Below are 24,526 nucleotides of genomic sequence, written 5' to 3'. Positions count from 1 at the left end.
TTCAAAGAAGCTAGTACAGGGCCTGACTGTACTAAAAGTTCAGTAAATTTGTTGCTATATAAATAAATATGGACGAATGAATGTCCGCTTTACAAATAGGAAAACTGAGGTTTATAGTGGTGAGCACACTTGTCCAAAGCAGAGTAAGTAAGCATCAGAGCCAGGTCTAGAGTTGTATTATTTCTTTCCATTTGAAATGAAAGAAATCAACTTGACGGAGGACCTGAAACATGAATAAAATACAAAGCTTCCCATGGCTCCACTAGGAATTCTTTCAGTGAACCACAGTCCACTCAAGAAGAAGAAATTTACAGCAATTCTTCTTTTTTGGGGGCTGACTTTTTTATTTTAATAAAAACTATAAAACTTAAATCCTAAAAGTTCAACAAACACATGTTTAAGAAACATGAAAAAAAATATAGTAAAACACAGTGTAAGTATAATGCTAATAATCAGTGATAAAGAGCAAATCATAAAAGCAGCCAGAGGACAACAAAATGTTGCACACACAAGAACAAAAAAGCAGAGGGGAGGAGAGGGTGGGATGTATGGAGAGTGACGTGGAAACTCGCATTACCATGTGTGAAATAGATAGCCAGCGGGAATGTGCTGTATGCCTCAGGAAACCCAAACAGGGGCTCTGTATCAACCCAGAGGGGTGGGATGGGGAGGGACGTTCAAAAGGGAGGGGATATATGTACACCCATGGCTGATTCATGTTGAGTTTGACAGAAAACAATAAAATTCTATAAAGCAATTATCCTTCAATTAAAAAATAAATTTTGAAAAGAAAGAAACAGTGCTTGTTAGAAACATTACAAGTGAGGGCCTTCCCTGGTGGTCCAGTGGCTGAGACCCCATGCTCCCTATGCAAGAGGCCCAGGTTTGACTCCTGGTCGGGGAACTAGATCCCGCATGCTGAAACTAACACCTAATGCAGCCAAAATAAATAAAGATTTAAAAATGCTTAGAGAAACATTGCAAGTGGAAAGACAGAGGGGCAACACCTTTAATGTTCTCAGACCTATATACCCAATGAAAAGAACTTTCAAAATGACTGACAGAACTGTCAGACACGTTTCTTAAAGTCCCCTTTCCTCTTCCATCTTTTTAGCTGCCCCATTGCTCTAGACTTCTTGTTCTTCAAAACGATTGCATCGCTCTTCCTGTCCCATGAGTCTTCAAGGCACCACTCGTTTTGACATAGTCTCTCAATCAGCACTACCTAGAATGACCTAATTGCATATACTTGGGATTCCACTTTATTTCCCATGGGCTTATTTTCTATAATTAGATCAATTAAATCAAGTTAGCTGACAATGTTGTTTAAATCATCTAAATTCTTACTGATTTTCTGTAAATCATTGAAGTCTGACTATAATCGTGGCATTATTTCTTTCTGCTTGAGAGTTCTGTCCATGTTTACATCATATATTTTGAAGCTGTCCATCTTTGCGTCATACATATTGAAGCTCTGTTATTAGATGCGTCAACATTTAAAATGACCATATCTTCTTGATGAATTGACCCTTTTATCACTATAAATTGATCTTTATCCCTGGCAATATTTTGGCCCTGAAATTTATTTGGCATGACAATAATAAATATAAACACTCCAGATTGTTTTAAAAACTAATGTTGGCATCATAAATCCTTTTGCATCCTTTTATTTCTTGTCTATTTGTGTCTTTAGATTTGAAGTGTATTTCTTGCAGGGATCATAGAGTTAGGTCTGCCTTTTTAAATCCAACCTGAAGATCTCTGCCATTGGGCATTAAATATCCTTTTAATTGGGATATTCAGCCTGTTTCTGTTTAATGTGGTTATTGATAAGTTTAAGTTTAAATTAAATTGGTATTTGTCATCTTGATATTTGTTTTCTGTGTATCCCAACTGATATTTATTCCATTTTTTTCCACCTTCTTTTGAATTAGTTGAATACTTTATGATTCCATTTTATCTTCTTCATCGTATTGTTTTATATAAATCCCAATTTATATAAATGCCAAGTGACTAGAATGTATTCCTCTCTGCAGCTCATTTTGCTCAGCGTAAGATGGAGGTAATGATAATATTTTTAAAAAACTAATGTTGGCATCATAAATCCTTTTGCATCCTTTTATTTCTTGTCTATTTGTGTCTGTTGTGAGAATTGAATGAGTTGATAATTGTAAAGCATGTAGGACAGGATCTGAAACATGGGAAGAGCCGTGGCCACAGCTACGGAAGAGTTGGTAGTGGTGGCTGCTGTCGTCGTCCATGTCACTTGCTCTCGTCTATACTTTGCACCTTTCTCAGTGTATGCCTCTTCCTGCTGAGATGCTGCAGGAAGATGGAAGCACCTGGAGCCTTAGCACTTGGGAATCTCTTTCATTCCTCAATGAATGGAGGGACGCATCCTAGCAGTAATAATGGCTTTTGTCCTCTTGTGATTGGTCTTCTTAGGAAACAGTCTCGTGAAAAATTTCTAGCAACAACAACAAAAAGCGATCTCTGCCTTATTATATTGTGATGGTCCAGGCACCATGGTGACACAGGAGTAGAGGGACTCAGAGGAGCGCTATTATAGCCTCCTGCACGCTCAGGACTGAGGCTCACTCTCCACTCAACCCAGGTGGCACCAGTTCATTTCTAGGCTCCTCCGTGACTTCTGGTTCCACAGTCCCCCCAGAATGAAACCTCCGCCTCCCTGGTTTCCATGTCTCTCTTAGCCGCCTTTACCCCTTTGTAAGCAGAAAGTGATTCTGGCAGATGTCGCAAGGGGGCCATGTACTCTTCTCCCTGCACTGGAGGCTCATCCCTAGGCGCCCGAGGAGACACCCAAAGATACACAATCAACATTTCCCCACAAATAGCCATTGACCACCCTCCGTGTGCTCACCTAGGACTAAACACAGACGATACTTAATAAACAGAGCTGAGCACATTCAGACTCTGCTTGGAAGACTGCCCCGTGTTTTGTTTTTTTTACACAAATGACAACTATGCAAGCCTCACCCTGGGTGCTCCTGTGCTAGGTGGTCCCAGAGCAGAGGGATGCTGGCACCAGGGACTTCTCCATGCGTTTGTTCAAGATTTCCTGGACCCAAAGTTGAACTGAACCCAAGTGGATCTTTGTACTCCCTTTGTAGTCCTTTGTAGTTCACTCTGGACTCTCATAGAGCTAAAATACCACCAGTGAATGGCAGGGATGTCGGTGTCTCGCAGGCATGGATTTTAAGAAAATGTTACAAGCAAGGATATGTTAGAATCATGATGCAGAGTTTTGCCTGGAACCTCAAACACAAATATGTGAACCTTGCTTTATTTCCCAGTAGATGTGTGCCAGAAGCTGAACACAAATTGAAATAGAGAATCCAGTGATGAATCCTTTCAGTTCAGTTCAGTCGCTCAGTCGTGTCCAACTCTCCGCGACCCCATGAATCACAGCACGCCAGGCCTCCCTGTCCATCACCAACTCCCGGAGTACACTCAAACTCATGTCCACAGAGTCGGTGATGCCATCCAGCCATCTCATTCTCCATCGTCCCCTTCTCCTCCCGCCCCCAACCTTTCCCAGCATCAGAGTCTTTTCCAGTGAGTCAACTCGTCGCATGAGGTGGCCAAAGTATTGCAGTTTCAGCTTTAGCATCAGTCCCTCCAATGAACACCCAGGATTGATCTCCTCTAGAATGGACTGGTTGGATCTCCTTGCAGTATAAGGGACTCTCAAGAGTCTTCTCCAACACCACAGTTCAAAAGCATCGATTCTTCGGCAATCAGCTTTCTTCACAGTCCAACTCTCACATCCATACATGACCACGGGAAAAACCATTGCCTTGACTAGACGGACCTTGGTTGGCAAAGTAATGTCTCTGCTTTTTAATATACTATCAAGGTTGGTCATAACTTTCCTTCCAAGGAGCAAGCGTCTTTTAATTTCATGGCTGCAATCAGCATCGGCAGTGATTTTGGAGCCCAAAAAAATAAAGTCTGACACTGTTTCCACTGTTTTTCCATCTATTTCCCATGAAGTGATGGGACCAGATGCCATGATCTTTGTTTTCTGAATGTTGAGCTTCAAGCCAACCTTTTCACTCTCCTCTTTCACTTTCATCAAGAGGCTTTTGAGTTCCTCTTCACTTTCTGCCATAAGGGTAGTGTCATCTGCATATCTGAGGTTATTGATATTTCTCCCAGCAATCTTGATTCCAGCTTGTGCTTCTTCCAGCCCAGCGTTCCTCATGATGTACTCTGCATATAAGTTAAATAAGCAAGGTGACAATATACAACCTTGACGTACACCTTTTCCTACTTGGAACCAGTCTGTTGTTCCATGTCCAGTTCTAACTGTTGCTTCCTGACCTGCATACAGGTTTCTCAAGAGGCAGGTCAGGTGGTCTGGGATTCCCATCTCTTTCAGAATGTTCCACAGTTTATTGTGATCCACACAGTCAAAGGCTTTGGCATAGTCAATGAAGCAGAAATAGATGTTTTTCTGAAACTCTCTTGCTTTCTCCATGATCCAGCGGATGTTGGCAATTTGATCTCTGGTGCCTCTGCCTTTTCTAAAACCTACTTGAACATCTGGGAGTTCACGGTTTACATACTGCTGAAGCCTGGCTTGGAGAATTTTGAGCATGACTTTACTAGCGTGTGAGATGAGTGCAATTGTGCGGTAGTTTGAGCATTCTTTGGCATTGCCTTTCTTTGGGATTGGAATGAAGACTGGCCTCTTCCAGTCCTGTGGCCAGCACTGAGTTTTCCAAACCTGCTGGCATATTGAGTGCAGAACTTTCACAGCATCATCTTTCAAGACTTGAAATAGCTCAACTGGAATTCCATCACCTCCACTAGCTTTGCTAGTAGTGATGCTTTCTAAGGCCCACTTGACTTCACATTCCAAGATGTCTGGCTCTAGGTCAGTGATCACGTTATCGTGACTATCTTGGTCGTGAAGATCTTTTTTGTACAGTTCTTCTGTGTATTCCTGCCACCTCTTCTTAATATCTTCTGCTTCTGTTAGGTCCATACCATTTCTGTCCTTTATCGAGCCCATCTTTGCATGAAATGTTCCCTTGGAATCTCTAATTTTCTTGAAGAGATCTCTTGTTTTTCCTATTCTGTTGTTTTCCTCTATTTCTTTGCATTGATCACTAAGGAAGACTTTCTTATCTCTCCTTGCTATTCTTTGGAACTCTGCATTCAGATGCTTATATCTTTCCTTTTCTCCTTTGCTTTTCGCCTCTCTTCTTTTCACAGCTATTTGTAAGGCCTCCTCAGACAGCCATTTTGCTCTTCTGCATTTCTTTTCCATGGGGATGGTCTTGGTCCCTGTCTCCTGTACAGTGTCACGAACCTCCGTCCAGAGTTCATCAGGCACTCTATCTGTGATGAATCCTTTACAGAGTTGGTAATTGCATATATTGGGTTGACCAAAAAAGTTTGTTTGGGATTATCTGTGACATCATATGAAAAACCCAAACAAACTTTCTGCCCAACTCAATAATTCTTTCTACTAGGGCTACTTTTTTTTTTCACTACTACAACTAATAATAACAACACACATCCATAATACTAACATTACTGAGCAGTTACCATGTGCCAGTTACTATGTAAGTCATCTTCATCACTCCTCACAACAACCAAATGAGGTCGGTGCTGTGCCATCCCCATTTGACAGCTGAGTAAACTGAGGCATGGGGTAGCTAAGCCAAAAGATAGCTAATGGCAGGCTAATTCCCACCTCAGTACTTCCACCTTGAGTTTAAGATATAACCCTTCAGCTTAATTTAGGCTCACAGCACTATAATATTGATATGTCTATTCCCAAACCCAGATTTCTACATATCTGGATGGCTTGAAGAGACAGCTGAAGGCCATTGCCCACACAGGTCTGTCTGTGGAATGAGGATCTGGAGTGTGAGGTGGGGAGTGGGGGGGAACCACCTGTATATCTACAGTGAAAGAATTCCATCTGCTCCAGGTGCATTCCATTCTGCTTAAGGAGCATGTTCCATCCAACCTAAGAAAATGCAGAGCTGGAGCTGACTAGACAGAAACAGTACATTGTAGCCCTCAATTTTTCTCAGTTTTGACATCTTCTGTTATGTGCCAGATTAGTAATAAATTCTGAGGAAAACCTCAGATGGAAAACCCTTCTTTCAGTCAGACCAAATGATACTTTCTAAAGGAGGATTAATTTTTCTCTGATCCCACTCAGCTTTCCTATTCAGTAGCTTTTAACCACAAGTCTTCTCTGATTGGAATAGCGTTCATGAACTTAGTTCAATAAAAAAGGCAAAGTTTGTGATTTGCAAGAGTAAGAATAGCATGCTGAAAGGGCAGTCTAGAGCCACTGTTCCAGGTGTAAATTCTGTCGATGTCGTTCACCAGCTTGAAGCCCTAGAGAAGTTACTGGAGCTTTCTGAACTTCATTTCCCTTAGCTGTAACATAGGAGTAATAACATAGTGACACTGAGTTCTTACTTTGTGCCAGATATTGTTCTAAGGACTTTCTACTTCATTAGCTACTTTAATCCTTACAGCAGTGCTTGAAGTAGGCACTATTATTATTATCTCCATTATACAGAGGAGAAAACTGAGGCAGAGATGTTTAGTAGCTTGCTGAAGGTCACTCAGGAACCTAGGCAGTATGGCTCCAGATTCAGGCTCTTAACTCCTCCAAGTGGGTATAATCAATTGATGTAAAGTACTGGGCACACACAGAAGAATAGTAAGACTTCACTAAGCAATATCTAGTATTTCTATTCAGAGAAGGCAATGGCAAGCCACTCCAGTACTCTTGCCTAGAAAATCCCATGGATGGAGGAGCCTGGTAGGCTGCAGTCCATGGGGTCGCTAAGGGTCGGACACGACTGAGCGACTTCACTTTCACTTTTCACTTTCCACTTTCACACATTGGAGAAGGAAATGGCAACCCACTCCAGTGTTCTTGCCTGGAGAATCCCAGGGATGGGGGAGCCTGGTGGGCTTCCGTCTATGGGGTCACACAGAGTCGGACACAACTGAAGTGACTTAGCAGCAGTAGCAGCAGTATTTCTATTATGATGGAGAAAAACTAATGATTCCATATGAATTATATTCTGTGACTTTAGGTGAACTAGTTTTCCTACTTGCATGTTCCTCATTTAAAACTACACTTTATGGGACTTCCCTGGCAGTCCAGTGGTTAAGACTTTGCCTTCCGATGCAGAGGGTGTGGGTTTGATTCCTGGTCAGGAACTAAGATCCCATATGCCTTGTGGCCAAAAAAGCCAAAACATAAAACAGAAGCAGTATTGTAACAGATTCAATAAAGACTTTAAAAATGGTCCACACCAAAAAAAAAAAAAAATCTTAAAAGAACTGTAAGTCTTTAGATGTAGTAGCTGTGTTTGTTTTTTTGAATCCCTTTATACAGATTTAGGTCAAGAAGAAAGAAAAAAATGGGTAGTAGCTGCTAGAAAAGTATGAGACTGTTACAGTCTTACCAGGAATTACTAAAAACGCAAAAACCTTTGCCCATTGTCTTTATCTGATCTTTCATTTCATCTGTTTCCCTGTGTACATATGTGCAAGGAGAGTTCTTACCACATATGTAGCTATTAATAACTATTACTAATGATATGCTTATGTATGTTTTATAATTAGACTGACATTCATTGTGCATCTACTTCTTGCAATACTTTGTGATTACACTTCACAAGCATCATCTCGTTTAATCCCCACAACAACCCTGCAAGAGAGAACTGTTTCTGGCCATGCTTTTCCAGAATACCAAGTGATTAAGTATCTTGTCCAACATCTTGGGTTAAGCAGCAAAACTAGAACTGGAAGAGTACACCCTTAATCAGTACAGACCAATAAGCCACTCTCTCCTTAGACCTGGCTGAGGCTTCCTTTTAATGTTCATTTCTCCCATGGATACATTAATATATTTCAAGAAGATTAAGAGCACTGTCCAAGGCAGCTAGGTGATCCACATAACCAGAGCTGACCGTTTTGGCCCCAGAGCTGGTAAATTTACCAGCCAACCAGCCTTTTCCACAGTCTCAGCCACCATCCTCTGGTCTGCACCCCTGTAACCATCTCCTCAATGATTTCCCTGCCTTCTCTCTTGCCCTTTGAATCTACAGTGCATTAACCACTCAGCAACTTCTGGGATCATCTTAATTAGAAACATAAATGTGTCACTCCCCCCTGCTTGAAACCCTCTCATAGCTTCCCATTCTTATTTAGATTGAGTGTATTCCTGATTTAGTTGACCCATTAAAAAGTCACTCTGTTTCTGTTATATAACAAATGGAGTTCCAGTGAAAGCAGGGAGACCAGGTAGGAGCCTATTCTGTGGCTCAGGTAGAGATGATAATAACTTGAATGGGGAGTAGCAGTGAATATAGAAATACATAGGATAGAGACCATCCCTGGCTGTCCATTGCAAGAGGCACAAGTTCAATCCCTGGTGGAGAAGCTAAGATCCCACATACCTTGCACCGAAACATAAAATAGAAACAATGTTGCAACAATTCAGTAAAGGCTTTAAAAATGGTCCACCTTAAAAAAAAATAGATGGGATATATTTTGAGAGGAAGAAAATTTCAAAAAATTTTGCAAAGAAATGCATGCCTCTATGCCATGTTTGAAACTCTCATCAGAAAACTTTTTAAACATGGCTCTGGTTTCTCAAGAACTTGGCATTCAGAACTAATCAAAATATTATACAAATGTATATTGACCACCTACCATACATCAAAAATTGTGCTAGGAATTCAGAATGGAGAATTTAGAAAAAAATAAGTTTCCTTCCTTCAAGGAACGCACAATCCAGTAGAAACAATACATAGGAAAATAAAAAAATTATAGCATTATGATCATTGTAACTACCAGTAGAATTATCTGCAGGGCCCAGGAGGTGATGACATCAAAGTAAGAGTACAAACTTAGGAAGACTATGAATTCTGACATAGGGATCAGGCAGAAGGCATTCCAGGTACCATAATATGTACAAAGGTAATGGGATGGGAAACTATGCTGTGGTCAGAGAGTAGAGATGCTGTGAGATACAGAAGCGGAATTTAGAGGGCATAGAACAGCCAGATGCAGGTGCTCTGTTTCTTTCTAGGCTAAGGTTTCACGAGTGTATTCTCACCACTGATGCTGCACAACAGCGTTCATGACACACAGATAAGCTTATAGGTAAAGAGTTACGTATTTTCATGTGTCTTATGCAGTATAATATGAAAGTAGTATATCAATATAAACATGTTATGACAATTCCTTTCAAAATAAACTTATTCATGTTAAATAAGTCAAGTTAAAGAAAAAAAAAGGCAAATTATATGATGGACTGATTTGGAATAAATCATGGAAGTGCAGTGTGAGTGGCCGAAGTTGGGGGCCCCCATCATGTCTACAGGGGAGACTCAGTGAACGTGTTTCCCCTGGGAAATCCATGCCAGAATGTGCAGATGTAGGATCTGTCCTGAGGCCTGAAGGAGGATGCAGATCTTTCTGGTCTGTGGTTGACTGTGGCCCTCAAATGTGGGCTGGGGCTGAAAGAGGGGAGGTGTGAGCAGAGTGAGCAACTTTGCAGGAGGTAAAAATCAGCTATACTTGCGACTTGCATGAGGACCTGGGTGACTCTGGTCTGTGGCTTGAAGGCCTGAGTGCTTTGGCCACCAGACACTCCCAGAAGCCCCTGAAATTTGTCAAACAGTGTACATTTTCATTAGGTGCATTCTTCATTACGTTCCAAAGAGGAAATTCTGTCTGATTGCAGGTGAAGTGGGAACTTGGAAGTAGGCCAGTTGGTTTTTGAGAGCAGGTAAAGCCAGTTTGGGAACTCGAGGATTTGAATGCATTTGAGTATGACCAGGTCTGTCTTCGCCTGGTCCAATAGAGCCTGAAAAGTTCAACATGTATCAATTCGCAAGGCCGAGGAAGGGCATAATTCATGAATCAGTAAGTCAGTTACACTGATAATAGAATCTTTGAAGTGTGCCTTTGTAATTCTTAACCTTCCTTAATTTTATTTTCCTGTATGAAGAATAATTTCCATCAACATATGAGCATTTGGGGGAGGAGGGAGAGGTGTAGGGAGGACTTGCTATGTCAGCTTGAAACTTCCTTCTGTATTGTACCTTCATTTGCCAGAATCACAGCAAAAGCAAACAAGGGAAGTTTTTCCTTAGTAAGACTTGAGAAGAGGTGAAAGAATTGGAGTTGTAATATTTAGCACTATTCTTTTCTCTCTTGTGCAGCAGCAGGAGTTTCCCTACCTACAAGATTTTTAGCACATAAACAAATTAAGGTGTAGTGTAACATTTTCCAAGGTGCTTTCTGGAATCTGACAAGGAATTTAAGTCAAGTCTGATGATGGGCCACAGTGCTTTCTATAAGTGGAAGTAAATCCCGCCTCCTGTTCCTTTTCCTCAACCACACCCCAGAATCTGTTTTCTGTTTCTGAGCCCTGTGAATTTCCTTATCCATGAGCTCCCAGCTTCATGGCGAAGCAAATTAAACAGTGCACTTGCTCGAGCTTAATGCAGCTCTGGTCTTTTTCTTCTCTTTAGGTATTTATGGGCCATCGGTAAGAATGTCTGGAAGAGATGGAAGAAAAGATTCTTTGTCTTAGTGCAGGTAACTCTTCAACTCTAATATCAATCTTAAGAGCCATTATTTTTAAACACTTGATAGGATTCATTAATGTTTCGGGGGTTCCCTGGTGGCTCAGTAAAGATTCCACCTGCATTGTGGGAGCCCTGGGTTCAATCCCTGGGGTTGGGAAAGTCCCCTGGAGGAAGGCATTGCAACTCCACTCCAGTATTCTTTCCTGGAGAATCCCCATGGACAGAGAAGCCTGGTGCGGGCTGTAGTTCATGGGGTTGCAAAGAGTTGGACATGACTGAGCAACTAAGCACTTTAATGTTTTTTGTATCATTTACCTTAAGGGCACAAAGCTTAAGTGTTTAACTCAATGAATTTCTATTTATTATATATCCATGCAGTCACCATTCAGAGGGATGCAGAACATTTCCAGTACCTCGATGGCTCCTTTTCCTACTTTTCCATCACTTTAAAATTCTAAACATTAATACATGCTAATTATTTTTTAATTCTAACAATACAGAAATATATATGAAAGGTGGTAACAGTAGACCCTCACCCCTGCCAGCAATGCAGGGCCCAGGGAGAGAGAAAGCATGCGCCTGATTATGGCAGCAGGGACATTAACACTGTTTTACAAGAATCTGCTGTTGCTGCTAAGTTGCTTCAGTCGTGTCCGACTCTGTGCGACCCCATAAATGGCAGCCAACCAGGCTCCTCTGTCCCTGGGATTCTCCAGGCAAGAATACTGGAGTGGGTTGCCATTTCCTTCTCCAAAGATGGTCATTATGAGAAAAGCCAGAAATTAGTTGGACTTTTTACATCTTTTTCTTTGTTTCGTATGTTTGATTATGAATTTTCTGTGGAAAAACATTCCGTTCTTACTGATTTCTGAGGCTTCCGGATCCCCAGTAATTAAGATTACCTTTCTAAACATATCTTTCCACATAGATTTTTTTTAAATAACCAAACTCTTCATGTTGTTTATTAACATGTTTTTTTGTTTGTTTTTTAACACAAATCACTATAGACACTGTTTCATGACTGTGTGTATCGCTCAGATTCTACCTGTCCTTTGGGCTTCTCCAGCTGGAACTGTTACTAACCATGCAGCCAGGAGCATCTCTGTATATATAGATGCAGGTGTAGGTACAGACAGTGATACTAATGATACCCTAGAAATATATAAATGATATACCATTGCTCTCTTCTGTGCTTCTTTAAGAAAAGTATAATTCCTTGAATTATGTCCTTGAATATATATCCTTGAGTATGTATCCTTGAAAAATCTCTCTTTTCTTTTTTTTATTTTTGGTTTGTTTGCTTTTTGCATCAGGATTTTTCAGTTTATAAAGGAATTTGCCATTACCTCTTTTTAATTTATAAGTTCCACCAGAGCATGTAAATTTGCCAAAATTAATTTATGCTGTACTTTGAAACATGTCATAAAGTGAGTCAACTTCTAATTTAAATTTAAGTGACTAAAGGTGTTTCTGGGTTACAGTGTTGGCTGTGGGGCTTCCCTGGTAGCTCAGCTAGTAAAGAATCACCTGCAGTGCAGGAGACCCTGGTTCAATTCCTGGGTTGGAAAGATCCCCTGGAGAAGGGAACGGCTACCTGCTCTAGAATTTTGGCCTGGAGAATTCCATGGACAGAGGATCCTGGCAGACTACAGTCCTTGAGGTTGCAAAGAGTCTTGACTAGTATTTTGGGCTCTACCGATTCGAAACCTCACAGTAAAGCAGCTGCCCCTTAGTCTAAATGGCCCTGAACGTTCTACCAACCCTGAGCTTCTAAGGCTAGACCTTCTGTGGATCTTCTCAAGCCTCTGCTGAGCCTCTAAAGCAGACTTCATCTCTCTAGCTGTAAGCAAGACATGATCTTTGCTTTCATGATTGCTCTGCTGCTGCTGCTAAGTCACTTCAGTCGTGTCCGACTCTTTGCGACCCCATAGACGGCAGCCCACCAGGCTCCCCCGTCCCTGGGATTCTCCAGGCAAGAACACTGGAGTGGGTTGCCATTTCCTTCTCCAATGTGAAAATGAAAGTGAAGTCTCTCAGTCATGTCTGACTTGTAGCGACCCCATGGACTGCAGCCTACCAGGCTCCTCCGTCCATGGGATTTTCTAGGCAAGAGTACTGGAGTCGCTTGCCATTGCCTTCTCCGTCATGATTGCTCTAGGGTACAACAAAACCTCAAAATAAATTAACCAAAGGAAAACTTTGAAATTTTTCCCACCCATTCAAATCAGCCACGTCTAAGTGATAGAAGACATTTAATCCTGCAGTACATTTCCTCGGAATATCAGCTAACCAACATTTATCCAGAACCTATTTTGATTAGGGCACATTGATAGATCATAGAGAAGAACCTGGAGACCTAGTCCCTACTTCCAAAAGAGTATCTCTTAGAGTTCCTCATAAGCAGACAGCAGAAACAGAGGCAAGGCAATTATGATTTTAAAAAATGTATTTTGGAAGGCTTTTGTGTTAGTTGATATGATTGTTGCAAAAGCTACTTCCCAGAGGAGTTCCAGAAATCCAGGCGGTAGGAACCATGGCCAGTGTCACTGATGTGGCTGTAGGACAGAATCAGCTCTGACCATTTTCTATCCTTGTGTCTCCACTCAAGGGTCAAATTTGAGACAGGGAACTGGGTCAGTCCAGCTTGTGTCACACACCCAACTTTTCACAGGGCAGGCCATGGCACTTTGACTCACAGTGCCACTGAGCTGTCTCCAATGCAAAATCAGGGTGCCATTACCAGACACAGAAGTGAATGCTGAGCAGGCACAAACAGGTGATATCTACTCTAAAGAGAGCATGTAGGTGGAGAGAAACAGACATCAAAAGAAGCAGGGCTGGATTGTGGGTGGTTCTCCCCTTTTGTGCCTCCCACTGGGCAGAGCAGGCCCCCTGGAATCACTGTGCATCTGGCCTCCCTCATAGACGGTGTGCTGCTTCAGGGTCAGTTCTGTTTCTGATTCCTCTAGCTGTCCTTCCCTCCCCTCAGCTCCAACACATACCCTGCCCTGCCCAGTAGCTGGCATGCTTATTCAGGAAGTGCTTGGTGGAAGTAAGAAGGAAAAGGAGGAGAGAGGAAGAGCCAAGGCAGTGCTTCAGGTGGTTCTGAGAAAAGAAAGGTCATATGGCCTGGAGAGTGGCTGGCGACACCTTCTCAGAGGAAGTGGTACAAGTGGCCTTATCATGTGATACAAAGTCTCGTCTCCCACTTGGTAGTGGGTTACTGGACCCAAGACTTTCCTCTGAGAATCTTTGAAATGACAGAGTGCTTAGGAGATGTGGCTGATCTCTTACTTCGGGAGAGATTTCACTCTTCAGGGGAAAAAATAATTGTGCTGAAAAATGCTAATGAAGCTATGTCTATACAATATGTACTGAACCCAAAAGAAGAGAATGATTGTTGTAAGCAGTGCAGCTGGAACACAGACATTTTAGGGTTTTCACACCAAGCCTTCTACCAAAAGAAGATAAGAATCACCTAGTAGCTACAAAGCAAGCTCTGAGCTCACTTCTGAAAATCATGAAAGGGCATCGGAGGCCCGCCTAAAGCTCAGCATCTTTCCTACAAGGATTTTGTGAGATGTTTCGTGTATATCTGATTCTCATTCACTTTAAAGAGCCCTTGCGGTACATTGGGTACAGGGATCCCCCAAACTAAACCTTCTGTTTCAATCTAAACCTCCCTTAACACCTTCTGTGGCTTACAGAGGTGATAGGACAGCCTTGCCATCACCAGGGTAATAGGGGAGCCAGGAGGAGAGTTCCGGTTTTGTTGACATTTTTGTCCTGTCCACTACAACAATGTCTCAAAGCAGTTTTAGTGGCCTGCCTGGAAAATACTGCATCACTTTTGGATTCTGCTCATTTTTTCATCTCTGCTGTTTAGATGATCACACTTACAGGCACTCTATGAAAACGATAAACAAAAACTTAAGTACTTTGAAACAACCCCAATGCCAACAGAACTGCAAGAGAGAAGTTCAGGGCCCCAAATCCTGGCCCAATTCAGGGAAACCAAAAATACCCCAAGTTGCTTGAAGAGAAACTTGGCACCGGGCAGCAGCATGTGGTGTGGAATCCAGTCTAACAGACAGATGATTTTGAGTTTCTTTTCAGCCACCGCACCATTCCACTGACACCCAAAATGCAAAAGTAAAAACAGGATAACCTGAACTTCTGGTGTTCCAGTGGTTAAGATTCCACGTTTCCTCCGCAGAGTCTCTGGTTCCATCCCTACTTGGGGAGCTAAGATCCCACATGTGTGTGGTGTGGCCCAAAACAAAACAAACAGGAGAACCGGTCTGATCAAATTTGGGGATGGGTGAGGGAGCTAGGGAAGGAAGCAGATCCCTCCACCCTGTCCTGCCCTGACTCCCCAGCAGCCTCAGAGGGTTCTCTGTGGACAACGTGAAGCCACCACTCAGGAAGCACAGCTGCCCACGTGACTCAATGAATGTTTGTTTCCTCTCCACTCAGACGGAATATTTTTTATAGAGACTTAGTGATGCATAATTTCCAACAGGATCGTGAGTTCCATTAGATTTAATAGAAGGAAAATTGTTTGGAAAGCCTAAAGAGAGAACATATCCAACACCAGTCTCCTCAGAGTCCATCTCCTCTCCCACCCCAGCTGTCTGTCTGTCTCTCTCACACACATGCACATGGTCTCCTTTTTTGTCCATAATGCAGAATTTTTGCATTCTGTCTTAGTGAGATTTCCTTTCAGAGCTAAGCTACTACCTTGGGAACAAAAAAATAGCTTGTAAATGGACTTCCTACTAACCAGGGACAAAGGCCACCCTTTGAGGAGTGTTGAGCCAAAGCGGCAATTCCCGTGTTTAAGGATCAAGGCTGAAATGATGGTGAGTGTGACTGGAGCCTGCACCACGGGCCCTGATGGGAATGAAGCCGTTTCGGGGTGTTTCTGTGACAGAGACTTCAGTGTTGTTCCACTGTGTTTTCCGGTTATGGACCTGGACTGCCTGGACTGCGTGTTGTTTAAAATGCAGATTCGAGAGCCATGCCGAAGCCTCTGACACAGAGACTCTGAGATGGAGCTCAGGAACCTGTGTCCTTGACACGCAGCTCAGGAGGTACTGGTGCAGGGTGTCCAGTGGAAGAAACACTGCTCAGCAATCATTGTCCCTGTTAAACCAAGTCTCTCCTTCCTGTAGACTATGCTCTCTCAGAATGTATGTTCTCCAGGAAAATGAGCATCAGAGTAACTAAACTGCCGTGGCCATGGTCCGGACCAAACGCATTGATTACCATTGTCAGGAGCTGTGGCCAGACCACTACTAATGATGGAGATTACCTCCACTCTGAGCTTCCCATCTTGGTTTGGAAGGGGAGGAGTGGAGGCAGCCAACTCCTCATCCATATCAGATTAGAAAGCCTCACCTCTATCATCTTCTTATTTTAAAATATTTTTCTTCCATGCCCCAGTGATTTCTTGTTAATATCAATATTTAACTGGTCTTCAGCCAAATTATTTCTGAGATACTTGTCCCCTTTTAGCATCTTTCTGTGATTTGTCTAATAATGCTGATAATTCTATTTTACGGCCTCTGGGAGTTTACAAGGTGTTTATCAAGCTGGTCTTCACAATATTTCTGTAATATAGTGAGGACCCATCTACCCCCACCACTACCCAAGTTCCACATAGGAGGAAACAGAAGCTGAGGCTGCTTAAATGACTTGCCAAGACGCAACAACTCATAGACAACCAGTGTGCAGCCTCACACAGGTCTTCTGATTGCAGGTGTCTTCCATGACTCCAAACTCTCAGATGAAACTGTGCAGATACAGCAGCCTATAACTTTCTAACTTGTATCAGTTAGAACCAGTGTAGTCCCGAAATGATATCTTGTCTCTGATTCCTTAGAGATAATATGAAAGTGAAGTGGAAGTTTTGGTCGCTCAATCGTGTCTGATTCTTTACAACCCCATGGACTTAGCCCACCAGGCTCCTCTGTCCATGGGATTTCCCAGGCAAGCATAGTGAAGTGGGTTGCTGTTTCCTTATCCAGGGGATCTTCCTGACCCTGGGATCGAATCTGGGTCTCCGGCATCACAGGCAGATTCTTTGCTATCTGAGCCACCAGGGAAGCCCTGAGAAAATATAGAAATAATATAATGTCCCTAAATTCTGACCATTCCAACTTTCTAAAAATCTAAATCTGAATAAGCTAGCATATTGCCTGTTAATGTAAAGCACCTCATAATACAATAGTTAGTACCCAGAAATCAGTATTAAGTTAACCATGAAAGTGAATTTTAAGACATGGAGTATGTGAATGATTTATCGCTGAATGAATGTTCATTCTTCCCATTCAGCTTCACAAGTGCCCTAAAAGACATTTTTATTTATATTCTGTAAACAACAATCATCAACCTGAATTAGCTTAAGTTTTAGAAGAATTATATTGGTTAGTTATTAAATTACTGATTAAAGAGTTTTTCTGGCATGGCTGGGTCCAGAGCTTTAACAAAGTCACCAAGACACAGTCTCTCTATCTGAACCATTTCTTTGCTTTTTTCTTGTTATCTTTTTATTTCTCCCTACTATTTTATCAAGAACATTTTCAAACGTACAGAGAAACTGAAAGAATTTTACAGTGAAAACCTCTAAAAGCACGATTAAATTCTTCCATTAGCATTTTACTATACTTGTTCCATTACAAATATGTTTTTAATTACAAATCTCTTACCTACTTATGTGTCATCCATTCATGCACCCACGCATGGATTTTTGAACAGCTTCATTGCTTATAGAATCTCTTGACTGTGCTTTCCTCTAAACTGGCTTCATTCTTGAGGAGCCCCATCCATGCAGCAAACTCTGGCAGGTCAGGGATTACAAGACTTCGTTGTTGTTCAGTCGCTAAGTTATGTCCGACGCTTTTCGACTCCGTGGATTGTAGCAGGCCGGGCTTCCCTGTCCTCCACTGTCTCCCAGAGTTTGCTCAGATTCACGTCCATTGTGGCGCTGATGCTGTCTCATCCTCTCCTGTCCCCTTCTCCTTTTGCCTTCTTTTACAGCAGTTTCAGTTCAGTTCAGTCACTCAGTCGTGTCTGACTCTCTGCGACCCCATGAATCACAGCACGCCAGGCCTCCCTGTCCATCACCAACTCCCGGAGTTCACTCAAACTCATGTCCATCGAGTCGGTGATGCCATCCAGCCATCTCATTTTCTGTCGTCCCCTTCTCCTCCCGCCCCCAATCCCTCCTAGCATCAGAGTCTTTTCCAGTGAGTCAACTCGTCGCATGAGGTGGCCAAAGTATTGGAGTTTCAGCTTTAGCATTGGTGATGGACAGGGAGGCCTGGCGTGCTGTGATTCATGGGGTCGCAAAGAGTTGGACACGACTGAGTAACTGAACTGAACTGAACTTCCAGTGAACACCCAGGATTGATCTCCTTTAGGATGGACTGGTTGGATCCTTGCAGTCCAAGGGACTCTCAAGAGTCTTCTCCAGCACCACAGTTCAAAAGCATCAATTCTTTGGCGATCAGCTTTCTTCACAGTCCAACTCTCACATCCATACATGACCACGGGAAAAACCGTAGCCTTGACTAGACGGACCTTGGTTGGCAAACTGATGTCTCTGCTTTTTAATATACTATCTAGGTTGGTCATAACTTTCCTTCAAAGGAGTAAGCGTCTTTTAATTTCGTGGCTGCAATCAGCATCTGCAGTGATTTTGGAGCCCCCCAAAAATAAAGTCTGACACTGTTTCCACTGTTTCCCCATCTATTTCCCATGAAGTGATGGGACCAGATGCCATGATCTTTGCAAGTCCCAAATCCTTGCTGTTTCCTCACACTTGAAGATCTCTAGAAAATCTGAGGTTCCTTGCAATAATTATAAATATTCAAAAATAAATCATTCCTTCTTTCTTCCTTTTTTTACTAAAGTAAGTTGCCAAATTCCATATTAAAATGGTCCTGATAAACCAATTTCTTTGAGCCCAGTTTGTCTGGAACAACTTCAACAGTATTACCAGAAGGGGGCAGCAGCGTACAGCTCTCCAAGAAGCAAGGATCTAAGTAGAAGAAGGAAAAGTCAAAAAGCCCCAAGCATGTATTAATAGTAAATGCTTGAACCTTGAAGTAGCGCCTTTCTGTTGTGATGTTTCACTGATCTCAAATAAACGTCCCCAGCCCTCTATCTGGCTGATCACCACATTAATGTGCTGTATAATGTCCAGTTTACCAGAGAGGTCAATAATATCATTGCAGAGCCATTTCAGCAATATCTGTTTACTCTTGGGTATGGAGAATCAGTTGTCTCTGGGATCAGTAATGGACTGGAGTAACGTGTAAATCTGGAAGGGAGGAAACCTCTTTATTGGATGATAATACTCATTTCATTTTTCTGGAATCGATCAGACTCAATTAGTGAATGCCCGTTACATGGTAGATTTTGCTCATGGCAAGGGGAGTATAACGAAGATGTATGATTCTCTAGGCATGCCTTCAAAGGACTTATAATCTGGTAGGCAAATACACCTGCTCAGCTACTTTGTAGGAGAAAATAGTGCCAAATGCAAGGAAAATGCTTACATAAATGCATATACTGAGTATTTGCCAGGTGAATATCACACACAATGTAAAAAGCCCTTCACCACTCAGGTTATTCTTCGACCAAAATAAGACAGCTAAAATACAGATAAGGACTCTGAGTTACATGTGTGAGAACTTAGAGAGCTGGGATGAGGTCCCTGGCCTGTGTGACCCCTAACGCAAAGCTTCCATTCTTAATCCTCCTTTTTAGAAGAAGATGCTTATTGCAAAGCATAATACATGTCCACTTATGAACATTCTCATAGCGGCTTTATGTTTCCCTTGAAGCCCTTCGAGACCCTGCAGTATAAGGAACAGATTCTGTAAGCTATAAGAAAGGATCTAAGTAAAGAAATACAAGTCAGGCAGAAAGTTTTCATCAGGAACCAACAGAGGGCAGCAAGAGATAAACCAACCAGTGAAACATTCTCCTGAGGACTCCTGTTATCTTACGGCTGGGACCTTCAGGCCAGGGACTGTGGGAGATATATGCAGGGTTTGAGAGCTCTAATTTCTTACCATTTAAAAAAAGGACAAATCTGACCCATGGAGGAGATAAAAAAATATCCCCTGCTGGGATCAAAGTTCACTTAGTAAATGTCTGTTTTAATAAAGGGAACTAAGAGATGAGGGATGTGGCACTCCTCCAAGACATTTGACATCCATGGAAAGCAAATATGCCCCTGAGCTTTTAGCCCAAAGCCTGAAGGATGCTTGCTCTTCCCTGGACTCCTTGCAGACAGGCTGGATGCAGAAATGCTCAGTATCCATGCTGGGTCTGGATGCACTGTGGCGACAGGATCCTGAAGGCCGGCCTGCAGCTGTGGAGCATGCACCCAGCACAGACATGGGCGGAGGCTGGTGAGGGACAGGGGCTGAGGGTGGCTGTCCCGTGACTGGCGCCTAGAGATCAAGCACTCATTGCTTGTGACAGCATGTCACTCCTGCACTTGTCTGAGATGAAGGGAAGACTTTTCAAAGCGACCAAAGGCACTCCTTCCGTGGGAAGGGCGAGGAAGAAATGAGATGTGTGGCTCAGTGCAGAGAATTGACCTGCAAAACATAAAATACTAAAACAAATGGAGGCAGGTGTAAATAAAAAACTAGTCCCTAACTTATGACTGAAAGGCCTGTGTCAAGTCTGAGAGCATGACAGCCTCAGCCAGAGCCAGGGCCAAAGTCATAGTAGGTAGAAGGTATAAAATTGCTGCTCTGCAACCAGTTTTGACCTACCCAAATGTGAATTTCATGTAGCTTAGCCCAATTAAAATATAGCAGTAATGATAATAGCTAACTTTTCTCACACACTTCCTAAGCATCAAGAAAAGATTTGAAATGCATTGCACATATGAACTCATTCAGTCCCCACAATAAGGCAGCGACAAGGTAGCTTCTCAGATTATATCCATCTACAGGTGAGATATCAGGATCAGAGAAGTCTCTTAACTTGCTCCAAGTCACACAGCCAGGAGATGGAAAAATGCAGTCTGAGCCCAGCTCCGGAGTACAGGGCCTCAGAGGAACGGACAGGCTTGAACGGGCAGGGTTTATTCCAGGAAGACGGGCTCTAGGGAATCAACCTCACGTGTCTCTGCTGCTCCTTTTCAGGTGAGTCAGTACACGTTTGCCATGTGCAGTTACCGGGAGAAAAAAGCTGAGCCTCAGGAACTTCTCCAACTGGATGGCTACACTGTGGATTACACGGACCCCCAACCAGGTACCTGCCCACCTGCTAGACCATGAACCCACAAAACTCTCTCCCTTCCCTCCATGTTGGACACTAACTGAGCCAAGTCACTAGGGCGCCACAGCCACAGTTCCCCATCCCCTGGAGGTTCCTTCCCAAATGAAGAAGTGCCCATTCCAGTCCGGGGATTCGTTTTGACTCAAGGGATCCTCGTAAAACCAAAATGAAAATGTAGTACGTTTTTCTCTTATGTAGCTGTGCCCACCTCAAATTTTAATTCCACCCTAGAATGTTCAATAGAAATTCCTGAAAAAGAAGTCCTACATGTACTCCCATGACTCTGTGTGTGTCTGTGTCTGTGTCTTATTCACCAGTGATGTGTGGGCTTGGCAGGTGTCGTGTCTCCTGTCCAGGTAAACCTGCCCTGAGGCCCACATTTGCTAAGTACACGTCACAGTTATCTGATAGTACTTGAAAAGAAAGTCTTCTCTAAACCATTTTTTTTTCTCCTAAAATGACAGCAGTCCACAGGGTAGACATCCAAACTCCTCAGCCTTATGTAACTAAGAGAACCACACAAATGGTAGTATTTCTCGGAAGTTCTACGTTGCATAAGTTCCGCATCCTGCCCTCTCACACCTCTCTCCAAACCCATGTTATCTTTTTCCCAGAAAAAAAAAAAACTGAATAGAAATCTGCCTCAAGGAACCTTCAAAATGGGGGGGGGGGTGCGAAATCATTTCAGCATATTAATGAGCAACAGGCACCAACAGCCCTCTCCCAGAGAAGTTTATTTTTATGCCAAATCTGCACAAGGAAAGCATTTCCAACCATACTGCATTATTTGGCCCAAAACCTTTTTTTCTACTCCCATATTGCTCTTCCACATGCAACAAAATACACATAAAGGAAAAACAGAGTCTGAGAGAAGACGGGGCGTTAACCTGAAAAGGTGTAACTGGGAAGACCTCTGGCCCAGTTCACTAGGGACAATTATCATCTCAGTGGGCATCAGAACTTCCACTCCTGAGTGCCTTGGACCAGACCTGCCCCCTCAGACCGCCACAGATAATTTGTGTCCTGCCAGAGCACGATACAGAGCTGACCATGTAAAATGTGTCAGGACTTTAAAGGCTTGTCCTGGAAATCCCTCCTCATGAACAGGGCCTTGGAGCCTGAGCCAGTTTCACACAACAGCTTGAGCAAAGGATATGGCCCCTGTGTTAAGAAATGAACCCTCGTGGCGTTCTGCAGTGGTTTCTTCTCAAATCACAGCATTCCCTTCAGAGAAACAGTCCCTCTTTCCCAAGACCTCCATCTTAAAGGAGGTCTTTATGACCCTTTAAGGGCCCGATATGAGAAGGAAAAGCAGCACTGTCTTGTGAAACTACCTCCTTTTCAGCCAGTTCCCTTTTCCTTTCCTCTGCACGATAGCATTTGGATTTCACTGCGGTCCACCAAGTCCATAGGACCAGAATTGTCATCTCATTTTGTAAAGGAAGAAGCAGCGCTGGGCCTTGAGGTCTAACCCGTCTCACCCTTTGGCACCTGCAGTAAAGCATAGCTGTGTGCACAGCTGCAGTGAAGCTCGAGTTATCTCCTCACATGGAAGCAGGCAGACCTCTCTACCGTTGGGGAGAAGGCTGCTCCATCTACGTGCAAAAGGAGTAGCTGTGCACACACATTATAAAAGCTTCTCTTCTTTTTCTTCACTTTGATCCCCTGGGATATAATTTATAAATTCCTTTACCAAGGATGTAAATGGAAAGCAAAGTGATTATGTTCTTGAGAATAATAAGCAGAGTCTTCTCTGCCTTTCTGTGTGCCAAGTCCTAGTTATTTTCAAAGCAACGTTTGATTGAAAATGGAGATTCAGATTCTCCCAATTGTCAGGGGAAAAATCTAACCTAGAATTTTTTAAAAAGAGTGATTGTGAAAAATAATAGTTCCTGAACCCTAAACCTAACCAAGAACCAGAATCCTCCTGTTCAGTTAAGCACTCTGGGGACTTCCCTGGTGGCCAGTAGTTAAGACTTCACCTTTCAGTGCACATTTGATCCCTGGTCAGGGAGCTAAGATGCCACATGCCTTGCAACCAAAAAAAAAAAAAAAGAACATAAAATCAGAAGCGATGTTGTAACAAATTCAATAAAGACTTTAAAAAGGGCCCACATCTGTCACTTACTAAATAATAAGCTCTCAAGGAGAGTCTTTTGGACAGTAAAGTTTACCACTGAAGATCAGGGTAATCAATACACAGTTTGGCCAGTGTCCTCAGAGATTTGAGAAGTCTTCCCTACTGCCGCCCGAAAGGTGAGTGTGCACGTGAAGGAGGACCTCTGGGTCCATCTGTCCTCCTCCTCCTCTTGGCTTTATTCTGGTTTTCAGTGGAAGCAACTGGTAGAGGTGGGGCAGGTAGCCTCATAGCACAGACATCCTTGCCTTTGTGCCAGCCTGGGATGCAGCAGTCACCCAGATAGAAGCATTGGCTCTAAATCAGCTCTTCAGTTTAGGGTCCTTGAAAGGTTGGTTTGGGGAGCTGGTAAATAACTGTAAGTAGTTTTTACATTTAGGCTCTTCATTTTAATCTAAAGATGAAACTGCTTCCCTTTATCTTTCCCTGGGTGTTCAAAGAGTATGCAGCAATCTCTCAGTTCCTATTAAATAAGAAAGTCTTCAAATAAGAGGATATTCGTTTGGAATAATTCAGTGGCACAATTTCAATGACTAAATTAAATCTTCGACAACTTTACCACCCTAAATAGACTATGTCCATGTGTGTGGTTGAAACAGCAATCCCCGGCCAGGGAACTGGCCAATATTCCTTGCCTAGTCTGCCTCCATCTATTCCCAGACACATCCTCTTGTTCCTGAAGGTCAGTCCCTGTGGGGTGTTCCATGGAGAGCCCGGGCATTCTCATACATTGCATTTTGCAGATTCTGTCCCAGGATCTGCTGCCTTGCTTACGAATGCTGGCTGGGAGCACATGTTGTGTTCATGTTTGTTTTCTTTGAGCTAGTTGGTGTGTCCTTGGTCTCCCAGGCTTTCTGGAGAAAGCCTGTTGCTCTTCGCTGCTGTCACTGTCATTGCTTCTCCTGCTTTACATGTTTCTCTTTGCCTCACTCGCCCCATGGTTAGGTTCCACTCTGCTGTCAATAGCTCATCCTCTAAGAGCAGTTGCTGCGTGCCAACTGTGCTGACCAGGTTCCGCAGTGGTCCAGCACTACGCTTATAATCGTCATCTGGAGTCAGACAGCCGGGGTCAGAAGCCCAGCTCTGATCCTCACAGCTCCACTTCGTGTTCATGGGATAGTTAGCTCCTTCTCTCTGACTCAGTTTCCGCATTTATACAGTAAGGACAATAATGTATATTCTTTACAGGTTTCCCACGTGGTGCAGTGGTAAGAATCTGCCTGCCACTGTGGGAGATGAAGGAGATGTGGGTTCAATCTCTGGGTTGGGAAGATCCCCTGGAGCAGGAAATGGCAACCCACGCCAGTATTCCTGCCTGGGAAATCCCATGGGCAGAGGAGCCTGGTGGGCTGTACTCCATGGGGTTGCAACGAGTCAGACACGGCAGAGCGACTGGTTGCATGAGCACATGTACACACTTTGTGAGGCTGTTGGGAGGAGTCCGTAAAGCTCTCAACACTTCTTAGCATCT

The 24,526-nt window shown here is 43.1% G+C and overlaps 1 protein-coding gene across 2 annotated transcripts in view; it reads left to right on the top strand.

Moving 5' to 3' along the window:
• Window positions 1-24,526, top strand: part of CADPS (calcium dependent secretion activator) — a 484,390-nt gene that overhangs the window by 306,576 nt on the left and 153,288 nt on the right. For both annotated transcript variants that reach the window (XM_088831951.1, XM_088831950.1), the window contains exons 9-10: window positions 10,554-10,620; window positions 20,783-20,891. In XM_088831951.1, the coding sequence (XP_088688077.1) occupies window positions 10,554-10,620; window positions 20,783-20,891 (176 nt within the window). The remainder of the gene's footprint in view (window positions 1-10,553; window positions 10,621-20,782; window positions 20,892-24,526) is intronic.

The sequence above is a fragment of the Moschus berezovskii genome, chromosome 24 (assembly GCF_049115385.1).
Source record: "Moschus berezovskii isolate FMDL1 chromosome 24, NW_MosBer_1.0, whole genome shotgun sequence".
Taxonomy (NCBI): Eukaryota; Metazoa; Chordata; class Mammalia; order Artiodactyla; family Moschidae; genus Moschus; species Moschus berezovskii.
The sequence above is the reverse complement of the archived record's forward strand: the minus strand, read 5'-3'. Positions and strand labels throughout refer to the sequence as shown.